The sequence below is a fragment of the Narcine bancroftii genome, chromosome 3 (assembly GCF_036971445.1).
Source record: "Narcine bancroftii isolate sNarBan1 chromosome 3, sNarBan1.hap1, whole genome shotgun sequence".
Classification (NCBI taxonomy): domain Eukaryota; kingdom Metazoa; phylum Chordata; class Chondrichthyes; order Torpediniformes; family Narcinidae; genus Narcine; species Narcine bancroftii.
The window spans coordinates 330,825,210-330,848,676 of NC_091471.1; the positions used below are offsets into that span (position 1 = coordinate 330,825,210).

The 23,467-nt window shown below is 44.1% G+C and overlaps 1 protein-coding gene and 2 long non-coding RNA genes across 5 annotated transcripts in view; 2 read left to right on the plus strand and 1 right to left on the minus strand.

The window, feature by feature from the left end:
* mecp2 (methyl CpG binding protein 2) overlaps positions 1-6,846 on the minus strand; it is an 87,831-nt gene extending 80,985 nt beyond the window's left edge. The window contains exon 1 of one of the 2 annotated variants that reach the window (XM_069929264.1): positions 6,595-6,846. In XM_069929264.1, the coding sequence (XP_069785365.1) occupies positions 6,595-6,626 (32 nt within the window). In that variant the 5' untranslated portion in view covers positions 6,627-6,846. The remainder of the gene's footprint in view (positions 1-6,594) is intronic. The other variant, XM_069929266.1, reaches the window with a different exon arrangement.
* Positions 1,786-4,061, plus strand: LOC138756576 (uncharacterized). The gene is made up of 3 exons (XR_011353166.1): positions 1,786-1,871; positions 2,623-2,739; positions 3,716-4,061. It is a non-coding gene; the product is annotated as an uncharacterized lncRNA (long non-coding RNA).
* Positions 6,190-19,002, plus strand: LOC138759207 (uncharacterized). Of its 2 annotated transcripts, none has more exons than XR_011354658.1 (3): positions 6,190-6,444; positions 9,349-9,445; positions 18,193-19,002. It is a non-coding gene; the product is annotated as an uncharacterized lncRNA (long non-coding RNA). The 2 variants fall into 2 exon arrangements; XR_011354657.1 differs by having other exon boundaries at positions 18,222-19,002.
* Positions 19,003-23,467: the final 4,465 nt, after the last annotated feature.

A 23,467-nucleotide genomic window follows, 5' to 3' on the forward strand; every position in this document is an offset into this window, starting at 1 on the left:
GCCCATCAAGTCTGCTCTGCAACTCCACGCTGAGCTAAATCGTTCTCACATCTACTTCCAATTTCCGGCCTTTTCCTCATATCCCTTGATACCCTGATTCATTAGATATCTATCAATCTCCTCCTTAAACTCCCCCAATGATCGGGCCTAACAGCTGTCATAGCAATGAATTCACAAATCCACAACCCTCTAGCAAAAGAAATTTCTCCTCCTCTCTGCTTTAAATGGGTACACTATAATTCTAAGACTGTGCCCTCTTGTCCTGGATTCATCCACCAAGGGAAACATCTAATTCACATCTACTCTGTCCAATCCTTTCAGCATTCAAAATGTTTCTATGAGATCCCTTCTCATTCCTCTATACTCCAATGAATACAGTTCAAGAGCTGACAAACGTTCTTCATATTGCATTCCAGGAATCATCCTGGTAAATCTTCTCTGTAGTCTCTACATCCTTTACATCCTTTCTAAGATAGGGGGCCCAAAACTGCAGAGTTACTCCAAATGAGGTCTCACCAGTGCCCCACAGACCCTCATCAACATCGCTTTACTCTTTATACACTATTCTCTTTGAAATAAATGCCAACATAACATTTGCTTTCTTTACTGCTTATCCAAGCTGATGCTTAACTTTTAGGTTATCCTGCATGAGGACCTCCCTTCACCCAAGTCCCTTTCAAATTTTGAATTTTCTCCCTATCCAAATAATCTGCCTGTTTATTTCCTCTTCCAAGATATCAACTGTACATTTCTCCACATTGTATCTCATCTGCCATTTCTTTCCCCAAGCTCCTACGCTGTCCAAGTCTGTCTGCAACTGGTCTGTAAGGAGTTTGTATGCTCTCCCCATGTCTGCATGGGTTTTCCACGGTGGCTCTGGTTTCATCCCACCTGTTCAAAATGCACTGTAGGTGTAGGTTAATTGGGTTATTACTAATAATATTAGGGCAGCATGGTTGACGTAGTGGTTACCGCAGCGCCTTTACGGCATCAGCAATCAGGACTTGGGTTCGAATCCCACGCTGCCTGTCAGGAGTTTGTATGTTCCCCCGTGTCTGCCTGGGTTTTCCCTGGGGTCTCCGGTTTCCTCCCACCCTTCAAAACATACCAGGGGTGTCAGTTAATTGGGTATAAATTGGGCAGCACAGACTTGTGGGCTGAAAGGTCCTGTTACCATGCTGTGTGTCGACATTTTTTTTTAAATTACCACAACAACTTATTACCATATAGCAATGAAACACAGAAGTGCGCAGACGCTGGCATTTTCGTAAATACACAAAAAGAACGCAGCCAGTCTCGTAGCGTCCATAGGAAGTAAAGATATATTACCGATGTTTCAGGCCTGAGTCCTTCCTCAACTCATGAGAAAAGAACAGGAAGGTATAAGACTAAAGAGACTAGATAGAGACTAGCAGGGAGTAGTCCAGACCAGCAACAAAAAGTATTAATTAATTGATAAGAAGAGAGGTGAGAATTGATTTTGTCTCTGTGAAAAGTTTTAGGGCATGAAGGAATACGAGCATTTTTTTTCTTTCCACTGAGTATGTTGATTCAATCACAAAGAAGGCTAGCCAACAGTGAGACTGTCAGAAGTTTGAGGAGATTCAGTAGGTCACCGAAGAGTTTTGGAAATGTCTACAGGTGTACAATGGAGAGCATTCTGGCTGGTTGCATCAGTGCTGCCTGGTACGGAGGGGCCAATGCTCAGGACAGGAAAAAAAACTCCATTGGATTGTTGACTTGGCCTGTGACATCACAGGCAGCAGACCTCACTCCATCAAGAACATCTACATAAGGTGGTGGGTCTTAAAAAAAGCAGCCTCTAACTTCCTAGGCCATGCCCTCTTCACTCTGCTATCATCTGGGAAAAGGTACAAGATAAATTCTGACTCTGATATTCGCTTCTTCCCGTCACACAGCACTCTGGAGCTGAGGAATCAGAATCTATGGTCATAAAGAAGTCATGAAATTTGTTGTTTTGTGGCAAATCACGGTGCAAACATTTATATAACTCACATAACCAAATAAGAGAATAGGTCAAAGTAAGGCAGTGTCTGTGGTTCACTGATCCTTCAGGAATCTGATGGCAGAGGGGAAGAAGCTGTCCATGTGCCGCTGAGTGCTCGTCTTCAGGCTCCTGCACCTTTTCCCCACAATGGTAGCAGAGTGAAAGAGGGCATGGTCTGGGTGATGGGGGTCTTTGAGGATAGAGGCTGCTTTTTAAAGACACCGCCTCTTATAGGTGTCCTTGATGGAGTGAAGACTGATGGCTGTGATGTTACAGGGCAAGTTAACAACCCTCTGGAGTTTTTTCCTGTCCCGGTGCTACCCATAGGATACACCAATGTTGCCGATGTTGGCTCCAAAACATGAAGGGAAGGGCAGGGAACCAGCGCAGCGAAACACCACCACCTCCCCTTTCGCCTTGTGAATCACACATCAGCCCACTTTTGGTAACGCAGTCGTCAATACCGGGTCTGAGTCCTGGAATTGACCACCCAAAAGCACCGTGGGGGTACGTTCATCACAAGGATTCAGCAAATCATGATGGAGCCTCTTGGGGGACAATAAATATCAGCTTCACATCCTCTCAATAAAATTTTATATCCCTGTCATTTCCAGGATGGAGTGAAAAAAACAGGAAGGATTTTGAATAAAGACTGGAGAGAGAGTGGGGGAAGAATGGGAAGGGGAGAAATCCAAACCAAAAGGTGTTAAGTGGATATGATAAGATGAAAGGTGAGAATTGAATTTTGGTTCTGTGAAAGGAGACAGAGGGAAAGGAGGGAATGTCAGAGCTGGGAGAAAGGAGACAGGGAAGAAATGTGGTTCCAGATTAAGACCACCCACAAATTGGAGCAACACCTCATCTTCCGTCTGGGCACCCTCCAACTGGACGGCATTAACGTCAACTTCTCCGGTTTCCGTTAAACCCTTTCCTCCTCTCCTCCCCCATTTATTTTCCTCTAGTTCTCTCTCTCTCTCTTTCCTTTTCCCTCAAAATCAATTCTCACCTATCCTCTTATCACATCCAATTAACACCTTTCATTTGTTGGTCTGGACTCCTCTCCCCCAACATTCTTCATCCTTTCTCTCCCTGGTCTTTATTCTGACACCTGCCTATTTTTTGCTCAGGCTTGGAACGTCAGTAATACAGGTATACACCGCTTTATGATAGTAGAGCATTCCTGAGAAACCGTTCATAAACTGAAAATTCCTAAAGTGAAGACTCATTGGAGGCAATTTTCACAAAAGCAAAAAAACCATTATAGACCCATTACAATTTCTTCATAAAAGCAAACATGGGTTTCTTTGTATAAGTGAATTTTCGTAAAGCGGAATTTATCCGTATATCATTACCTCCTATGGACCGGCTGAGTTCCTCCAGCATTTCTGTGCAGTTTTTACTACAATCACCACATTTACAGACTTCCGTGTTTCACCTCATTTACAGGATTGAGAGAATTTGCAAGTAAGCGGGTTTTGCTTACACAATGTCAGATACAACCAACAAATGGTATTTGCGCCAATGAAGCTATTCCATGTGGCAAAGGTTCCCATGTCCAGAAATTTCACATTACAACTTTGATTTTTATTAACAATCGGGCCAGCCACAGAGAATTCTAACAGAGTCTTTGACCTGAAACTTTATTTCTCTTTGCAGAACGGCTGGGCAACTTGTGACTGTGTCCTGCATTTTCCATTTTTGTTTCAGACAGAGCTCTGTGTAGAGCACTACTGTAAAATCCCTGGAATTCAAGCAGCCAGCAAAAAAAACGAGGAAAATTAAAATCAGAATAAAATAATCAGTAAAAAATACAGAAATTTAAAATTGTAGGAGTAAATGTCTTCTTAAGTAACCTTTGGCGAAGATGGGAGCAAATATTCAGCCAGCGAGTGCCTTGGTCGGGCGTTGCTCGTAGCAGGTGTTTGAATAACATGTGAAACAGCAATGGCGTCGCCCAGGATGAAGAGTCACCGTTTGGTTGACTCTGAAAATGTTTGCTTATCCCTGCTTAGTAAGAGTCACGATCGTCAGAGGCTTTATCTTTAAACTTGGGGAGGGGGGGGGTATTGTTCATCTTTCGGGTGGCTCCGTGGAAGGGGAGGAACCTGCAGATGCAGCGATGGTTAAATGTTTTCAAAGACTGTGACAAAAAATAAAGTTAAATGCTTTAAGGCTTATATATTCATGCAAGTGAAGTTTGTTCAGGGTGAACTGTTTATTCTTAATGCAGGTGTATTCATTAGGTATTGTCAGTCTCAAGCAACCGGACAATACATTTATCCAGCATTGACCAATCCCCAGAGGTGCCAGATACTGGGGCTTGTACTGTACTCAGATTTTTTTATTATATAAAATATACTTATAAATCCAGTACAAAGAAGGCGTGTGGGAGGACTGGTGGGAAATTTGAAAAATTGCAGCTTTCAGCGCAATGCAAGCAAACAATAATCAAACTTCCGTGGCAGAAATGTTAAAAAGCAGCAGCAAGTCGATAGATTAACTCAATGCAAATAAAGATATCACCGCATTTTCAAAAATAGATTTGTCACAGCCCGACCCGAGATATTGTCACAAAATTGTACAGACAGGAAGACATCAAAGAGTAAAAATACAATGCCAGAGAAACTCAGCAGGACAAACAGTATCCTTTATATAGCAAAGATAAAAATACAAAACCTGAGCCTTCCTTCATCAAAGAGTCACAGATATGACTAAGTGCTTTCCAGAAGGCTCCTTGCACTTTTCATAGAACTTAGAACACAATAGCACAGTACAGGCCCTTCGGTCCTCAATATCTCAACCAAAAAATACCAAACCCACCCTATCCCGTAACTCTCTATTTTTCTTCCATCCATGTCTCATAAGTGCCCCTAATGTTCCAGCCTCCCCTGGCAAGGCATTCCAGGCCCCCACTGTGTAAAAAAAACTTACCCCTAAGCTTTTCTCTCTTCACTTTGTACATTTATCCTCAAGTGTTTGCTATTCCTGCCCTGTGAAGTATTTATCCAATTCCTCTGAAAGTCATTAATTAAAAAACTTTGTGGTCTAAATCACAACTTGCTGCAGTAAAAATTTCATTACACCCACCACCCCATTTCCCTTTCCAATTTACATTAAGTCTGCATCATCAACAGTCATGAGAAATTTTTCAGAAACATGTCAAGTAAAAACAGTTTCACCACAATATTGAAAAGCACGCAAAATAGAGAGCCATTCTATTGACAATGGCACATGTGTAAAATCATAATGTGCCTGGGTATTATCATCATGTCTGACAGTGTGGAGACAGTTCCTTCAGCCAAACGTCCACGGCAAAAGATCAGCCCAAATCCCTCTGAACCTTCCCAATCTGTGCACCTGATCAAATGGCTTTTAAGCATTATCATTTTACATGCCTCCACTGCCTCATCTGGCATCTCATGCAATATATACCCACATCCTCTGTGGAAAAAGTTGCCCCTTTGGCTGGGCACAACACCCTAATTGGCAGGCAGGGGCCAAGTGGTACAGAGTGGGGGTGGGGGTGGGGGTGGGGGGGGGGGAATCGTCCGGATTAGCAGGATGGGAGGGAGGGAGTGGAATGTCCTGATTGGCAGGGGCCAGAGGGGGTCCGGGGCAATCATTCTGACTGGCCGGCTGGTAGAGAAAGGGCTGCGAGAAAAGGAGAACCTCACAATTAGCTGGGGTTGGAGGTGGGGGAAAGAAGCCTCCTTATTGGCCAACAGATATGGGGACACACGTCCTGATTGGATGGCTGGTAGATGGACGGGGGGAAGCTTCCTGATTGGCTAGCTTGAAGAGAGAGGGAAGTCACCTAATTGGCAGGCTGGCAGAGAAAGGGGAAAACCTCCTGATTGGTTGGCTGGTACAGAAGGGGAAAGGCTTCTGATTGGCTGGCTAGTTGAGAGGCAGGAAGCCTCCTGATTGGCCAATTGGTATGGGGAAACACGTCCTGACTGGATGGCCAGTAGAGAGGGGGAAGCTTTCTGATTGGCTAGCTGTCCGAGAGAAGGGGAAGTCTCCCGATTGGCTGGTTGTGAGAGGGGGAAGCCTCCTGATTGGCTGGCTTGTTATGGGGGGGAAGCGTCCTGATTGGCTAGGAGATAGAGGGGGTTAAACCTCCTGATTGGCCAAGGGCCAGTTGATTGGTGGGGGGGGGGGTGAAGCTCCCTGATGGACAGGAACCCGTTGCCAGGGCGTCCCGCGCAGGCTGAGGGAGGAAGCGCCCTGATTGGCCGGGGCCCCGTTGCCAGGGCGTCCCGCGCTCGGTCCCCGTTGCCAAGGCTCCCCGCGCTCGGGGCCGGCAGTGCAAGATCGAGTGGGGGGGGGGGGAAGAGATTGACGCTCCCTGATTGGCCGGGGCCCCGTTGCCAGGGCGCCGGGCGACCGTCAGGTGCACCCCGCCCGCTCGCGCTCACTCCAACCGCCGGCGGCCGGTGAGTGCGCACGCTCCGTTTCCCTCCCCTCGCCCCGTCTCCCCCCGCCGCCACCCGCCCCCATTTGTTACCCTCCGACAATAATTCCGCCCTCCCTCCAGACGCCGTGCCCCCCACCCGCCCCCTCGGGCCCGAGCCCCGGCCACTCACAGCCTCTCTCCTCCGCTCGGCGCGGCGGCCATTTTCAAATTATTTCCAGCGCGTCACACCGGCAAGAAGCGCCGAACTCTCGCGAGGTTTAGCGGTGTAGGAAAGGCGGGGGGTGCGGAGGGGGGTGTTTTCTCTACGCGCGAAGAGGAGGAGGGGTGCGCATGCGCGGGGACAGCGTCTTCTCCCCGCCGCGCCGGCGGGCAGTGGACTTGCGCTTCTACCCGCCTGCTCGAAGTCTCGCGACAACTGGGGTCTACGCTTTCCCGCCCTCACGCCCGGAGGTATCGCGAGACTTACCCCCTTTGTAGTCCTGTATGTAGGTCATGGTACCCAGTGTCACCACAACCCAGGGTTGGTGGTGGGCAGCAAGATCTACTTCAGTTGTCCATGGGGGATCAGAGCTGGAGAGGGTGAGCATATCAAGGTTCTCGGAGGAGCTTTCCTGGACCCAACACACCAATGGCGTCAAGAAGAGAGCACATCAGCCCCTCTACTTCCTCGGGAGTTAGTGGAGGTTTGGTACGACACCAGAAACTCCAGTAAATTTTTACAGATGCACTTCTGAATTCATCGTCACAAGCAAGTCATGAAATTCAGTGATTTGCGGCAGCATCACAGTGCAAACGTTCATATTATAACCATCCTCCAACATAATAGTGCACGAAAAGTGAAGCAGTGTCATTCAGGAATCTGATGGTGGAGGGGAAGAAGCTGTTCTTGAGCTGCTGAGTGCTTATCTTCAGGCTCCTGGACCTTTTCCTCCAATGGTAGCAGAGTGAAGAGGGCATGGACTGAGAGGTGGTGGGGGGTGGTCCTTGAGGATAGAGGCCGCTTTTTTAAGACTCTGCGTCAAGTTGATGTCTTCTATGTGAAGTCTGGAGCCCTTGATGTCGCAGGCTGAGTTAACCATTGGAGTTTATTCTTGTCCTGAGAGTTGGCGTCTCTGTTCCAGGCAGTGATGCAATTGTCCAGAAATGCTCATCATGGTACCACTGTAGAAGTTTATTTGAGTCTTTGGTGATGTACTGAATCTCCTCAGACACCTCACAAAGTATAGATGCCGACGAGCCTTCTTTGTGATTGCATCAATGTGAATCATGGTCTAGTATGGGGACACCAATACCCCTGAACGTAAAGTCCTCCAAAAGGTACTATACCCAGCCCAAGCAAAACCTTCCCCAATATTGACCACATCTATAGGGAATGCTGCAGTCGGAGAGCAGCAGCAATCATCAAGGATCCACACCGCCCAGCCTATGCTCTTATTTTTGCTGCTGCCATCAGGAAAGAGGCATAGCTGCCACAAGGTTCACACCACCAGGTTCAGGAATAGCTGCTATCCCTTCACCATCAGACTCCTCAACAACAAACTCAATCAGGGACTCATTTAAGGATTCTTACTTTTGAACTTTATTGATTTTTTTTCTCTCTGTATTGCACATTTGGTTTTTTACATTTCTTTGTTTACATGTACAAGTTGAGTGCATTTTTTTTGCACTGCCAATAAGTGGTAATTCTGCCTGGCCCACAGGAAAATGAATTTCAAGTTTGTATGTGATGTCGTTTTTCATCTATCTAAAAATAGAACAGAAATCTCAAATCTCCATCGTTATATCAGATGATCCTTCCTAGACCCAACACATCAGTGGCATTGTGAAGAAAGCTCATCAGCGCTTCTACTTCCCCAGGAGTTTGCGGAGATTTGATGTGACATTGGAAACCTTGACAAATTTCTACAGAGGTTATGGTGGAAGGTGTGTTCACCAGCTGCATCACGGTCTGGTATGGGGATACCAATACCCCTGAGCATAAAGCACTGCAAAAGGTAGTGGACACAGCTGACATCACATTAGGAACATCTACTGGGAATGATGCCATCTGATTTAAGACTGGTGCCCATGATGGTGCTGGCCAAGTTCACAACACCATACTCCAGTGATGCAACCAACCAGAAAGTGCTCCACAGTACACCTGTAGAAATTTGCAAGAGTCTTTGGTGACGTACTGAATCTCCTCAAACTTCTCGCAAAGCACAGCCATTGGCAATGCTTTTTCATGATTGCATCAATGTGGAGTCCCCAGGACAGATATTCGGGAGATGTTGACACCCAGGAACTTGGAGTCCCTTGACAAATTTCACGTTAACTAATATCTGTGATTATTGCAATATTTACACACTAATTACACAACCTGTACACTGTAGCTGCACGTCTCCCTGCCTGTTGGGAATATGTGTATTGTGGATGCTCACATGTCCTCCCCATCTAAAACGTCGGCGGTCGCATCACCTGTCAGTGAAAGTTGAACTCCAGCACTCCTTGCCGTTGGCTAATTTAAATCACCTAGGGTCATCATTGCATGGCAGTGCAGATTAGCACTTTATATAGCACCAACACGCAGCACATTCTTTCTCTCTGCCTCATGGTCCAAACCCTGGATGTTGCTCCATGCCAGGTCACTACTGTGGACGTCACTGGGAGGGTTGCAGGAAAGGTATGCACTACTCTGAAGCTGAGCAGTAGTATTACAATAGATCAATACTTGCAGTAGAGCTGCACCCCTGTTGATCAGGAAACCGGGAGTGTGTGTGAATCCCTGTTTATTGTGTGTCAACGGGGTCGAATATAGGTTTACCATTATTGGAGTCCAACTGATGTCCGAGGTGAATATCTATATTGTTGCGTGAATTAGTAATTGTGTACCATGTTCTCCCCGTTTATAAAAGTTGCGTGTGACTGTGACACTTGTTTCCAGACTCATCTCTCTGTGAACCTACCGAACATTATACTCTTCCCAACACACTCTCGAGACATATCACACCAACCTATTTCGCCACCAACTCTGCGACACGGTAAGCATTGTGTTTAACATATCACTGGGTTCAAATCCAGCGTTATTTGTAAGGAGTTTGTAAGTTCTCCCTATATCTGCATGGGTTTCCTCCATGAGCTCTGCTCTCCTCCCATGTTCCAGAGACATACGGTGTTGGTGGGTTAGTTGGTTATGGGCAGAGTGGGCCTTTTACAGTGCAGTATCTCTGAATTAAATCATCAGTACTTGAGGGAAAACCAGAGCCTCTAGGGGAAACCCACACAGTCACAGGGAAGATGGGCAAACTATACACACATGCATATATACGCAAACACATGGGCAGATATACGCATATAGACAAGCGTGCACACACACCGTGAAAAGAGTGTCAGCTTTGTCAATTAACAGCAATATTTGAACAGCACAACAAATCATCCCTCTGGTTTTAAGGGAATGAGAGTGCTGCCAGTGTGGCATTTTAACATGATGACTGTCAGTGTGTGCGTTGTGAAAAACATCATCATCAGGGCAGCCATCTCAACCTTTTTAATGCTGAGGTGACCACACTATTTTGTAAGATGGTTTATCTAAATGTTTGCAATGTAATACTGCCTTAAAACAATAAATTTTGTGACATATTCATGACAAAATTCAGATTCTGTTAAGGTCTCTGCTCCAAAGTGCCTCTTCCCTGTGAAGCAGTCAAGTTTAGTGATTTCTTCCGTACGGCTCTCCTACTGACAACATGCAAACAATCCATGGTCCCCCTCAAATGTGCTGTGGCCCTTCAGCCCCCCCTTTGTTATGGCTTCCTGTGCCCTGGGTTCAAATCCGGCTCAGTCTATTAGGAGTTTGTACTCGTGTCTAAGGAGTTTCTCCCAGCGTCCACATGGGTTTCCACCGGGTGCTCTGGTTTCCTCCCACATTCCAAAGACATACAGGATTAGTCACATCGGTGTATTTTAGCAGTGAGTGCTCATGGGCCTGAAGGGCCTATTACCATTCTGTACCTTTTCATTTTTTAAAAAAATGTTGTGCGCAGAAAGGCTTCAAAATCAGGTCATTTGAGCCACATGGCCTGTTTGCAAGCCAAATAAAAAGTCGGAAGGACTCAGTGGGGCAGGCAGCATCTGTGCAGGGAAAGAGTTCCGGGTGAGACTCTTCATCAACTCGTTTTTTGCTCCTGATTTCAGCACCATGACTTTTAATTCAAGTTCAAGTTTATCATTCAATTGTAAAGTATATCTGGACAGAACCAGCGTTTCTTTGGCCCTCCATGTAAAAACACACATAAATATACACACACTCAGGACACCTATTTACAAGAGATTTATATGCCCACCTCACTGACAAAAGACAAAGGAGGAAGAACCCAACCTCAACCAACCAATTTTCCCTTGCAACCGCTGCAACCGTGCCTGCCTGTCCCGCATCGGACTTTTCAGTCACCAACGAGCCTGCAGCAGACATGGACATACCCCTCCATAAATTTTCGTCCGCGAAGCCAAGCCAAAGATATGCAGTACATGTATAAAAATAAGTAAATATTAATTAATAAATAAATAGTAGATTCTCAGAGAGATTGAACAAGCAGTTCATTAGTGTCACTGCCTGTGGGAAGAAGCTGTTCCCCAGCCTGGTGGTACTGGCTCTGATACTCTGCAGCATACCCTAAACGATAACTGTAATGATAGTGGCCATGTTTGCGTTGATACTAGCAATGTCTTAAGGATCATAATTTGTGTTTGATTATACTTGGCTGCCAGCAGGGTGCTTACACAGACAGAGAGACTGCTGTATGAGAGATCTGTAATGGAGGTCCCCTTTGACCACCAGGACTTGGGGTCTCCATGGGCTGGTGCTGGGTTCTATGATGCACTCCACTTTAATGAATTTTCTATCAGCTGCGCAATAGCGCCTTCTTCTGGCCACTATCAGATTGCAGTCAGGCGTGTGGTAGAAGAGGGCGGGAGGGGTGATGCGCAGTGTGGAGAGGCCATAGGTGGGCTGGGGGTGGTCAGACAGCGCACTGTGGAGTATGTATGGGCCCACTAAAAGTGAGGGTGATGCTCTGTAGGTGGCACTGGAAATCTAAGCCAAGGAGGACCGGGGCACAGAGTTTGGGCACGACCTGGAGCCTGAACCCATTGTATGTCTCTCCCCCCCACCCCCCCCTCCCACACAGACAGATCAATGGAGCAGTGCCCGGGGGTTTTTATGGAGCAGTCCTGGGCGGCGAAAGCGATAGCAAAGCTCTTAGGGTAGATTTTAAGTCTCAAAGTTCAGGCCACATTCAGGTGTATGAAGCTCTTGGTGCTGCCACTGTCGAATAGGCATATTGTTACCTGACCATTAATAGCGATGTCTATCATGGAACGCCCTAGGCCATGTGGGATGTCTCTCTTTAGTGTAGTGGCCGCTAGGACCATCTCAAGGTTCGAGTCACTGCTCTCTGATGGTTGAGTGGCAGCCAGTGGCGTCCTTTCCAAAGCGTGGGGTGCATCAATGGAGGTGAGTGGTGGTCAGTGGCATCCGCAGGCTTGGGGTGCGTCGGGAGGGCGGTCTGGACGATGCCCATTTGACCACGTCGTCGTCGTTGTCATTGCCCTGTTCTGGGTGGGAGGTAAGGTTGTGTGCTAGATTCGCCCAATAGGCTCAAGATGGCAGTGGTGCTCGGCCAACGCAAGATGTTGGCACGTCAGTCATGCTGCCTGCTCAAGGGGGTGACATCATCGCACTCTGCGTCCAAGGAAGTGACATCATCTGTGGTGGCAGAAGTGACATCTTCGCTGCCCTTGGCTGGCAAGGCTTTGGGTAGGGTGATGCTCGTGGCGAGCAGATGGTGGTAGTACCCATCGGGGCTGGAAGTGGGGCTGATGAGGAGGATGGAAGTTGATGGGCAAGTAATGGCGGCGCCCGACCACCGCACGTGGTAGCGTCCGAGGGGGTAGCGAGGTGATCGTAGAGGGCCACTGAGCTGCTGGCGGGCTTTGAAAAGCATATTTTTGCGTAGTGGCCTTTCTTGCCACATCGCAAACAGAACTGGTTTCTTGCCTGGCAGTTTTGGCGTAATCGTCAATCTGACCCACACCGGGATCCAAAGTACTTACAGGGGTGCGGAGCACCTGCGGCAACGAAGCATTTGTTGACCAGTGGTCCCTGAGTCACGGCTGCTCTCTGGGCTGTCCACGCAGAGGCTTGGGAAAGTCAGGAGTTGAAGCCTTCAGCATGGAGGGCTACACCTCTCAGGAGCAGATTACCTCTATAGTTTGGGCCAGGGAGTAGATATTGTCTTCTGGTAACTTCTGGCGGGTGGCTCGAGTGCAGACCTCGAACACAATCTCTCGACTTCCTTTTCATTCACCCTGGGCTCTGCCGGACACAGATGAGCTAGCTCACGCAGGGCTCCCATGTAGGCTTCAGCTGTCTCACTTGGCTGCTGGACCTGAAATCTCAGGAGGTATCTGACATAGACCATGTTCGTTGGAGGCTTGTACATGGCCTCCAGGGTAGCCATCGCTTCCAGGTACTCTGTACAGTCTTTGAGGGCCTGGAAGGCACGGTAACCCAACTTTGTGTGGAGCACCATGAGTTTCTTCTGATCTGTGTTCACCATATCGGAGTGTGCCTGGATGACTGCCTCGACCGTGTGCCTCCAGATTTCGAAGCATGCTTGGGCTTCCAGGTGGCGAGGGTCAATCTCTAGGCTCCCAATGGTTAGGAACTTTTCCATAGCAGGTCTAAATTTTAACTGAATAAATTGTGATGCACTGCTGTGGCAGTAAGCAGACACAAAACTCGAGAAAGACTGTACAACAGGCTTTATTCAGTTAAAAGTCTCTGCTACAGTGGTAGCTGTACTGGTGACTTCTGAGTTACTGGCTCGGAAGGGGCCAGCTCAGGATTATATCCAGGGCAGTTGATTGACAACCGACCTGGTGGAGTTAGGTCTATTCATGTCGGCTTGATTGACAGCCAGTCAGGTGTGGTCTGTCCTCCAGTGATCTTCCTGCAGGTACAAAGATCACCCCCTGCAGTAGGCTAGTGGTGTATCACCACAGATTGAAAAACGCTGCTCAAACCTTCTAGTGACTTATGGATGCTTTAGGCAGGGATTTGGAGTTTGGATACATTTACTTGGATGACATCCTCATAGCCAGTCAAACTGAGAAGGATCACCACTTGCATTTGCACCTCCTTTTCCAACAGCTAGAGCAGGGGTTCCCATCCTGGGGTACATGTACCTCCAGTTGTACATTTGCATTGTTCAGGGGGTACATTGGGTCTGAGAGAATAACCACTACTGTACAATACATGGTGTTGTAATCTGCAGTCAGATTGCACAATGTGGTTTTTTTATTCTTGATTTTTAGGGGTACATGGGAACCTATAAAAATGTCCAAGGGATACAGAGGAACAAAAAGGTTGGGAACCCCTGAGCTAGTGGAATTCGGTCTTACCATCAACTCTGGCAAATGTCCTCAACAGAACCAGAAATATCAATAAAAGAACTACATAAGAAATTGAAGGAGTGTGGAGAAATATCAGGGTACAAGATCAACACAAATAAAAGAAGTGATGCAAATGAGTAATGCGGATTATACAGAATTTAAAAAAGAATCACCATTTAAATGGCAAACACAAGCAATCTGATACCTAGGTATTAGGTTAGATAATAATTTAAGCCACTTGTACAAATTAAATTGTCAGCCACTAATAAAGAAATTGCAGGAAGACTTCGAACATTGGAAAGAATTATCGCTAACGTTGATAGGGAGGGTAAATTGCATTAAAATGAATGTCTTCCCAAGGATACAATACACTTCAATCGTTACCAATTCCCTTAACAGAGAAATTCTTTAATGAACTAAAGAGAATAATAAGGGAATTTTTATGGAAAGGTGTGGGAAAACCAAAGATAGTGTTAGATAAATTAACAGAGAAGTACAACCAAGGTGGTTTGCAGTTACCAAACTTTAAAAATTATTATAGAGCAGCACAATTGAGGTATTTATTAGATTTTTATCAGAAGGGAAAAACCAGATTGGACTAAGATAGAGCTAGATAAAATAGGGGAGAAGGTACTGGAACATATACTTTATAAGTGGGATGAAAAGCTGGTACAATATAAAAGCTCACCAGTATTGTATCATTTACTCAATATATGGAAGAAGACTCATTTAGAAAAGAAAAAAAACAAATTACCAAATACCAAAATTATTATTGATGCAAAATCAGCTAATCCCTTTTACAATAGATAACCTTTCCTTCAGAGAATGGGAGAGAAAAGGAATTAAAAGAATAGAAAATTGTTTTTTGGGAACAATTGATGTACAAATATGGAATAAGTCATGGTACATTGTTTGCATACCATCAACTGAAAGCCTATTTAAAGGATAAATTGGGAAACAGACTGAGGTTACCAGAAGGAAGCAGCTTTGAATTTGTGATTATAGACACAATGATAATTAAAAGATTTATAACAAACATGTACATCAAGCTGCAAGATAAGGAAAATGATGAAATAGCTATAAACCCAAACAAAAGTGGGAAAAGGAATTAAACATAAAGATAAAAAATGAAACATGGGAAAAGTTACGTTCTGGAACTATGAAGAATATAATAAACATAAGGTTACGCATGATACAGTATAATTGGTTACACAGGTTATATATCACTCCTCAAAAGTTAAATAAATGGGATCCAACATTATCAGATAGATGTTTTCGCTGTAAGAAGGAAATGGGAACAACAGTACATACAATTTGGGCATGTGAGAAAGTGAAAAAGATTTGGGAAGATCTAAATCAGATATTAATTAAAATCACAAAAAACAACATACCAAAAAATCCAGAGATCTTTCTTCTAAGTAATATAAGAAGTAAAGAATTAGGCCTCAAACAGTATGAAGCGCAAAACATTTTAATTATGATAGCCTTAGCGATAGCAAAATATGTATAATGTCAACTTGGAAATCAGAAGAGAGCCTGAGAATACAGCAATGGTACATGGAAATGAATAAATGTATTCCATTGGAAAAAATAACTTATAATTTTAAAATTCGTCTTTCTTTTCTTCTTCTTTGGCTTGGCTTCGCGGACGAAGATTTATGGAGGGGTATATCCACGTCTGCTGCAGGCTCGTTGGTGACTGACAAGTCCGATGCGGGACAGGCAGTCACGGTTGCAGCGGTTGCAAGGGAAAATTGGTTGGTTGGGGTTGGGTGTTGGGTTTTTCCTCATTTATCTTTTGTCAGTGAGGTGGGCTCTGCGGTCTTCTTCAAAGGAGGTTGCTGCCCGCCGAACTGTGAGGCGCCAAGATGCACAGTTGGAGGCGATATCAGCCAACTGGCAGTGGTCAATGTGGCAGGCACCAAGAGATTTCTTTAAGCAGTCCTTGTACCTCTTCTTTGGTGCACCTCTGTCTCGGTGGCCAGTGGAGGGCTCGCCATATAACACGATCTTGGGAAGGCGATGGTCCTCCATTCTGGAGACGTGACCCACCCAGCGCAGTTGGGTCTTCAGCAGCATGGATTCAATGCTTGCGTTCTCTGCCAGCTCGAGTACTTCGATGTTGGTGATGAAGTCACTCCAATGAATGTTGAGGATGGAGCGGAGACAGCGCTGATGGAAGCATTCTAGGAGCCGTAGGTGATGCCGGTAGAGGACCCATGATTCGAAGCCAAACAGGAGCGTGGGTATGACAATGGCTCTGTACACGCTGATCTTTGTGTGTTTCTTCAGGTGGTTGTTTTTCCAGACTCTTGTGTAGTCTTCCAAAGGTGCTATTTGCCTTGGTGAGTGTTATCTATCTCGTTGTCGATCCTTGCATCAGATGAAATGGTGCAGCCGAGGTAGGTAAACTGGTTGACCATTTTGAGTTCTGTGTGCCCGATGGAGATGTGGGGGGTGGGCTGGTAGTCATGGTGGGGAGCTGGCTGATGGAGGACCTCAGTTTTCTTCAGGCTGACTTCCAGGCCAAACATTTTGGCAGTTTCCGCAAAACAGGACGTCATGCGCTGGAGAGCTGGCTCTGAATGGGCAACTAAAGCGGCATTGTCTGCAAAGAGTAGTTCACGGACAAGTTACTCTTGTGTCTTGGTGTGAGCTTTCAGGCACCTCAGATTGAAGAGACTGCCATCTGTGCGGTACCGGATGTAAACAGCGTCTTCATTGTTGAGGTCTTTCATGGCTTGTTTCAGCATCATGCTGAAGAAGATAGTAAAGAGGGTTGGTGCGAGGACGCAGCCTTGCTTCACGCTGTTGTCAATGGAGAAGGGTTCGAAGAGCTCATTGCTGTATCTGACCCGACCTTGTTGGTTTTCGTGCAGTTGGATAACCATGTTGAGGAACTTGGGTGGGGGGGGGGGGGGGGTTAATGGCCTAGAGTCCTTTATAGCGGCACCACCTGGCCCCGCTTTGCTGCCAAACCTCATGGGAGAAAGAAAGTTTTCCTTCCGAAGTTTCCGCTCGGGGACAAAACCTCCCGGGACGACCATGTCCCGAATGTTGAGCGCGGACCTGCCCGATATCGAGGTTATATATGTATAGCTCTTGTCCATAGAACACAGCCAATTTCAGGCTGCTGGGACGCCAGGAAGAGAGACCTGAGAGCCGGCTGAGGCCTGCACAGTGAATCCTTTTGCAACGTAGCGCAGCCGGCACGCGAGTGACAGCTGCCAAGCAGAAACGGCAACCTCCGGCTCTCAGGTAAGGGCCAGGCCAATCAACCAGGAACTCGTGGGGGCGGTTCAGAATCCGCGGGCTGGCCTGCGGCTCTTGCACCCTGCACCCGGAGCCCCAACTGGTCAGCGGGCCCCCACCATACACGGACAGGCTGGGCCAGGGGTGAGCCCCAAGTCTGTGCCTCACCAGAGCGGCCTTGCCTGGGGAACCTCCGGGGTGTTTTGCAAGGCGTGGGAAAGGTTGTGGTCCTGTGTGTTCCTGCCCACTCGACCCTGCGTGGTACAGCCAGGCATGGAAGTAATCAAGCCGCCTGTCCGGGGGCTCCAGGGCCCAGCAGGAGGGGCAGAAGAAACCTCGCCTGCACCGCCAGCACTCGGCCGCGGCAGGAGTAAACGCACGCAGGCCGATTCCAGGGCGCACCACTCCATATCTGTGGACAGCGGTCGTAGATCTCCAGATATGGTTCAACCTAAAAGGGGAGGCAGACCTCTTCAGCCCGGTTAAGCAACCTGCATAGGAGAAGGACACTCCGATATAAAACCTACGACCCAATTTAAAAAATAAAGTCACATTATTTGAACAAATTTGGGAACCGTACATGGAACATAACAGAGAGGGCTTGCCTCGGACCTCCACCCCCTAAAATGATAAGACAAAATTATTTGATCCAGTGTGTAAAAGTAGATGATATATTTTTCTTGTTTATTTTTCATTGTGTGATGACATTGTTTAATGGTTTTATTGTATTGTATATGTTGAATGTTTATTGGTTTTGGAGGGGGATGGGAAGGGGGGAGAGAAGGTAGGGGTGAAAAAAATGGAAGAAAATGCCACTGTGTATATTTAAGAGGCAAATGTTTGTATGTATTTTGGTTGATATGGTTCACAGTGTGAAAAATAAAAAATTATTTAAAAAAACTCTGGCAAATGTCAATTTGGCAGATCCACCGTCGACTTCCTAGGACACATGACATCGGCCAACGGTATATTTCCCTTATCCAGCAAGGTTGACGCAGTCTGTGCTTTTTCCAAACCTACCACGGTTAAAGGATTGCAGAAAATTTTGGGCTGATAAACTTTTATCACCGGTTTATTCCCGCAGCTGGTGACATTCTTCAACCACTGTTTCAGATCCTCTCCCCCAAGACACGTTACCTGGACATCAGAGGCAGAGGTTGCATTTACGACTGCCAAAGAAGCTTTGACCAAAGCAGCAATGTTTGCCCATCCAAGCCCTGAGGATACCTTGGGGATTAGCACTGATGCCTCGAGTACAGCTGTGGGTGCAGTTCTTGACCAGTACGTCAATGGCCATTACCAACCCCTCGCTTTCGCTGACATTTAACGCCAGGAGAAGTGAAATATAGTACGTTTGATTGGGAGCTGTTGGCGTTGTATCTAGCCATACGGCACTTTCGATATATTTTGGAATGATCGGCATTTCACTGTGTTTACAAATCACAAGCCACTCATTGTTGCCTTCAGCAAAATAGCGGATCCACAGCAGTGTCATTTATCATACATTTCAGAATTCACAGCAGATGTACGCCATGTTTCAGGAAAAGACAATCTCATCGCAGATATGCTGACCAGACCAATTGTACAGGTCATAGACCCCGATATTCAGGCATACAGTACGGCCATTACTAACCTGGACACACAATGGGTGGCGCCACAACTGGGCAACCCAACCCTGCTTTGTTTTTTTTTTAATTTTTTATTTTTCACACCATAAACCACACTGACCAAGATACATACATTTTCCTTTTCAAATATATACAGTGTCATTTTCCCCCCCTCCCTCCTCCCATACCACCCTCCCTACCTCCCCCCCATTCATTTAAAGTACAAAATCTAAGACACATTAAACCAGTCAAACAATGTTGTCATTCAATAAAAATAAACAAGAAATTCCACTGAGTCAATTCTTTTCATTTCCTTCCCCTTTCGTTAATTTAGGTGGTAGATGGTGGTTTTCTCTATTGTGTTTCATGTATGGCTCCCAGATTTGTTCAAATATTTCAATATTATTTCTTAAATTATATGTTATTTTTTCTAATGGAATACATTTATTCATTTCTACATACCATTGTTGTACTCTCAAATTATCTTCCAATTTCCAGGTTGACATAGTACATTTTTTTGCTACGGCTAGAGCTATCTTAACAAATCTTTTTTGTGCACCATCCAAATCAAGTCCAAATTCTTTATTTTTTATGTTACTTAGGAGGAAGATCTCTGGGTTTTTTGGTATATTGTTTTCTGTAATTTTATTTAATATTTGGTTTAGATCTTCCCAAAATGTTTCTACTTTCTCACATGTCCAGATTGCATGAATTGTTGTTCCCATTTCCTTTTTACAACGAAAACATCTGTCAGATACTGTTGGTCCCATTTATTTAACTTTTGAGGTGTAATATATAGCCTGTGTATTCAGTTATATTGTATCATACGTAACCTCGTATTTATTGTATTTCTCATCGTTCCAGAGCATAAATTCTCCCATGTTTCCTTCTTTATCTTTATATTTAAATCTTGTTCCCATTTTTATTTAGTTTTACCATTTGTTTCCTCATTCTCCTTTTCTTGCAGTTTAATATACATATTTGTTATAAATCTTTTGATTATCATTGTATCTGTAATCACATATTCAAAGTTACTTCCCTCTGGTAACCTCAGACTACTTCCTAATTTGTCCATCAAGTAGGATCTCAATTGGTAATATGCCAACACTGTATCTTGAGTTATATTATATTTATCCTTCATTTGTTCAAAGGATAATAATCTATTTCCTGAAAAAAATTTTCTATTCTTTTGATCCCTTTTTTCTCCCATTCTCTAAAGGAAAGGTTATCTATTGTAAAAGGGAGTAACTGATTTTGCGTCATTATTAGTTTTGGTAATTGGTAATTTGTTTTATTCCTTTCTACATGAATCTTCTTCCAAATATTGAGCAGATGATGTAATACTGGAGAACTCCTACGTTGTACCAATTTTTTATCCCATTTATATAATATGTGTTCAGGTATCTTTTCCCCTATTTTATCTAGTTCTAATCAAGTCCAATCTGGCTTTTCCCTTGTTTGATAAAAATCTGATAGGTACCTTAATTGTGCGGCTCTAGAATAATTTTTAAAGTTTGGCAATTGTAAGCCTCCATGTTTATACCATTCTGTTAATTTATCTAGTGCTATCCTCGGTTTCCCCCCTTTCCATAAAAATTTCCTTATTATTTTCTTTAACTCCTTGAAGAATTTCTCTGTCAAGTGTATTGGCAATGCCTGAAATAGGTATAGTATCATTGGGAAAATGTTCATTTTAATACAGTTTATCCTTCCTATTAGTGTTAGTGATAAGTCTTTCCAATGCTCTAAGTCGTCCTGTAATTTTTTCATTAGTGGATAATAATTGAGTTTATATAGATGGCCGAGGTTTTTATTTATTTCTATACCTAGGTATACCTAGATGCTTGCATTAGCCATCTAAATGGTGATTCTTTCTTAAATTTTTCGAAATCTGCATTATTCATTGGCGTTGCTTCACTTTTATTTACGTTAATCTTGTAACGTGACACTTCTCCATATTCCTTCAATTTCTTATATAATTCTTGATAGTTCTGGTTCTGTTAAGTATACAATAACAGGGGGAGGAGTCACGTGATGGAGTAGTGGCCGGTCAGGGAATTCCAGCCCTCTCCCGAAAAGTTTAAAAAAAACACAGAAAGCACAAAGGTACAAGATTAAAATTTATAAATAAAGTAAAATAAAGGTGAGAAGAAAATGGCAGCGAAGAGGGAAAAGTCGAAAACAACGGGAAGAAAAGAGGAAGAAAGAATGTCGGAAGAAGAAGGTGAAGGCCTTACCTGTCCAAAGAGGCCCGCTGCGGAGAGAGAAGCCCACTCCCGCAGGTCAGTGGAAGTCCCGGGCTCGGGACTACAAAAATGGCTCGCAGAGCCGAGTAAAAGTGCGCAACCGCGCATGCGCGACTCCTCACGCATGTGCGATGCACATGAAAAAAAACACACTGACGGGAGGGGAGAACAGCTGCGGAGTCGATCTCCACAGCTGAAAGAGACACCTGCAGCACAGCAGCAGGTGCAGAACACAGACAATAACGACAACAAGAAAGAAGAGGGTAAAAAGAAAACAAGGAAACAACAGATGGTCAACCCAGAGGAAGAAGAAGAAGAAGAACAGAAAGAAATGGAAGAAGAGAAAGGCAAGACAATGGATGTATCTTTTTTTAAAGAATATATGGAATCAGTGAAAGAATTGGAATTACAAGAATTTAATGAGATAAAAAGAAGAATTAAGAATGCAGAAGAGAAAATGAATAAAATAGAAATGGCCATGTCAGAGATAGGAAAAAGAGTGGAAAATATGGAAGAACGAGAAACAATTGTAGAAATGGAAGTCGAGGAATTAAAAGAGAAATTAGAAGAATCTAATAAAAAAGTTAAAGAGGCACATGAGCTGTTAGCTCAGAAGATAGATATAATAGAAAACTATAATAGAAGAAATAATATAAAGATAGTGGGCCTTAAGGAAGATGAAGAAGGCAAGAATATGAGAGAATGTATAAAAGATTGGATCCCCAGGGTCCGAAGAAGACCAGAATTACAGGAAGAAATGGAAATAGAGAGGGCACATAGAACTTTAGCCCCGAAACCACAACCGCAGCAAAAACCAAGATCCATTTTAGTAAAATTCTTAAGATATACAACAAAAGAAAATATATTGGAGAAAGCAATGAAAAAGTAAGAGTAGACAAAAAGCCACTGGAATATAAAGGTCAAAATTTTTTTTTATCTCCAGACATAAGTTTTGAACTCCTGAAGAAGAGGAAGGAGTTTAATACAGCAAATACGATCTTATGGAAAAAAGGATATAAATTTATGTTAAAGTACCCAGCGGTACTTAAAATAATTATTCCAGGGCAACAAAACAGACTATTCTCGGATCCAGAGGAAGCAAGGAAATTTGCAGAACAACTACAAAACAAGCAGAGAGATGAAGACATGTAATGAGAGTAAAAATGACCACGAACTATATGTATGTGTGTAAAGGGGTATATGTGTATATATATATATATATAGTGTGTACACATGAATGTATCCGTATTTAGAGGAAAATATATAGAGTATAGACAAGAATTAATAAGGGAGGGAAAGGGAATAGAGGGAATAAGGAGGGAATTAAAAGAGTGACCTTTGTTACATATGAAAATTGAAATCTTTTCTGGGGGGGCTGGGTGGGGAGGAGTTACGGTCACTACAAAATCAGTTGACGTTTGCGAGTGAATTCGCAAATCCAAATGGAGAGGGGAGATGTGGTTGCCCGACAAGGGATAAAGGGCAACTCAGGAGGGGGAGGGGAGAATGGGGTTAAAGAAGTTTTAAATAGGAGAATACGGAAAATGTTTGATGTTTTAGAAATGTTGTCTGGTAAAGAGTTGAAAATAAGAAAACAGAAATGGAAAATGAGGAAAGGTAATGATGGAAAAACGGAAAGAGAAGATAAACAAAATATAAAATGGCTACGCTGAACTATATGACTTTAAATATTAATGGAATACATAACCAAATTAAAAGGAAGAAACTACTAAATTTACTGAAAAAGGAAAAAATAGATATAGCATTTGTCCAAGAAACACACTTAACTGAATTGGAGCACAAGAAATTAAAGAGAGATTGGGGTAGGACATGTAACAGCAGCATCGTATAATTCAAAAGCAAGAGGAGTGGCTATATTAATTAGCAAAAATGTGCCATTCAAAATAGAAGAGGAAATAATAGATCCAGCAGGGAGATATGTTATGATAAAATGTCAGATATATTCGGAGCTTTGGAATCTACTTAATATATATTCACCTAACGAAGAAGATCAAAAGTTTATGCAAGATATCTTTTTGAAGGTAGCTAATACGCAAGGGAACATACTAATAGGAGGGGATTTCAATCTGAATTTGGATCCAAATATGGATAAAACGGGGAAAAGAATTAACAGAAAGAACAAAGTAACCAAATTTATAATTAAATCAATGCAAGAAATGAAACTTGTGGACATATGGAGGAAACAAAACCCAAAAGAAAAGGAATACTCATACTACTCGACTAGACATAAAACATACTCAAGAATAGACCTATTTTTGTTATCAGCTAGTATGCAGGATAGAGTAAGAAAAACAGAATATAAAGCGAGAATGCTATCGGACCATTCACCCTTAATACTGACAGTAAAGCTAGAGGACATCCCTCCAAGAATGTGTTGATGGAGATTAAACCCCATGCTACTTAAAAGACAGGATTTTAGAGAATTTATTGAAAAACAATTAAAAATGTATTTTGAAGTAAATACGGAATCAGTGGAAGATAAGTT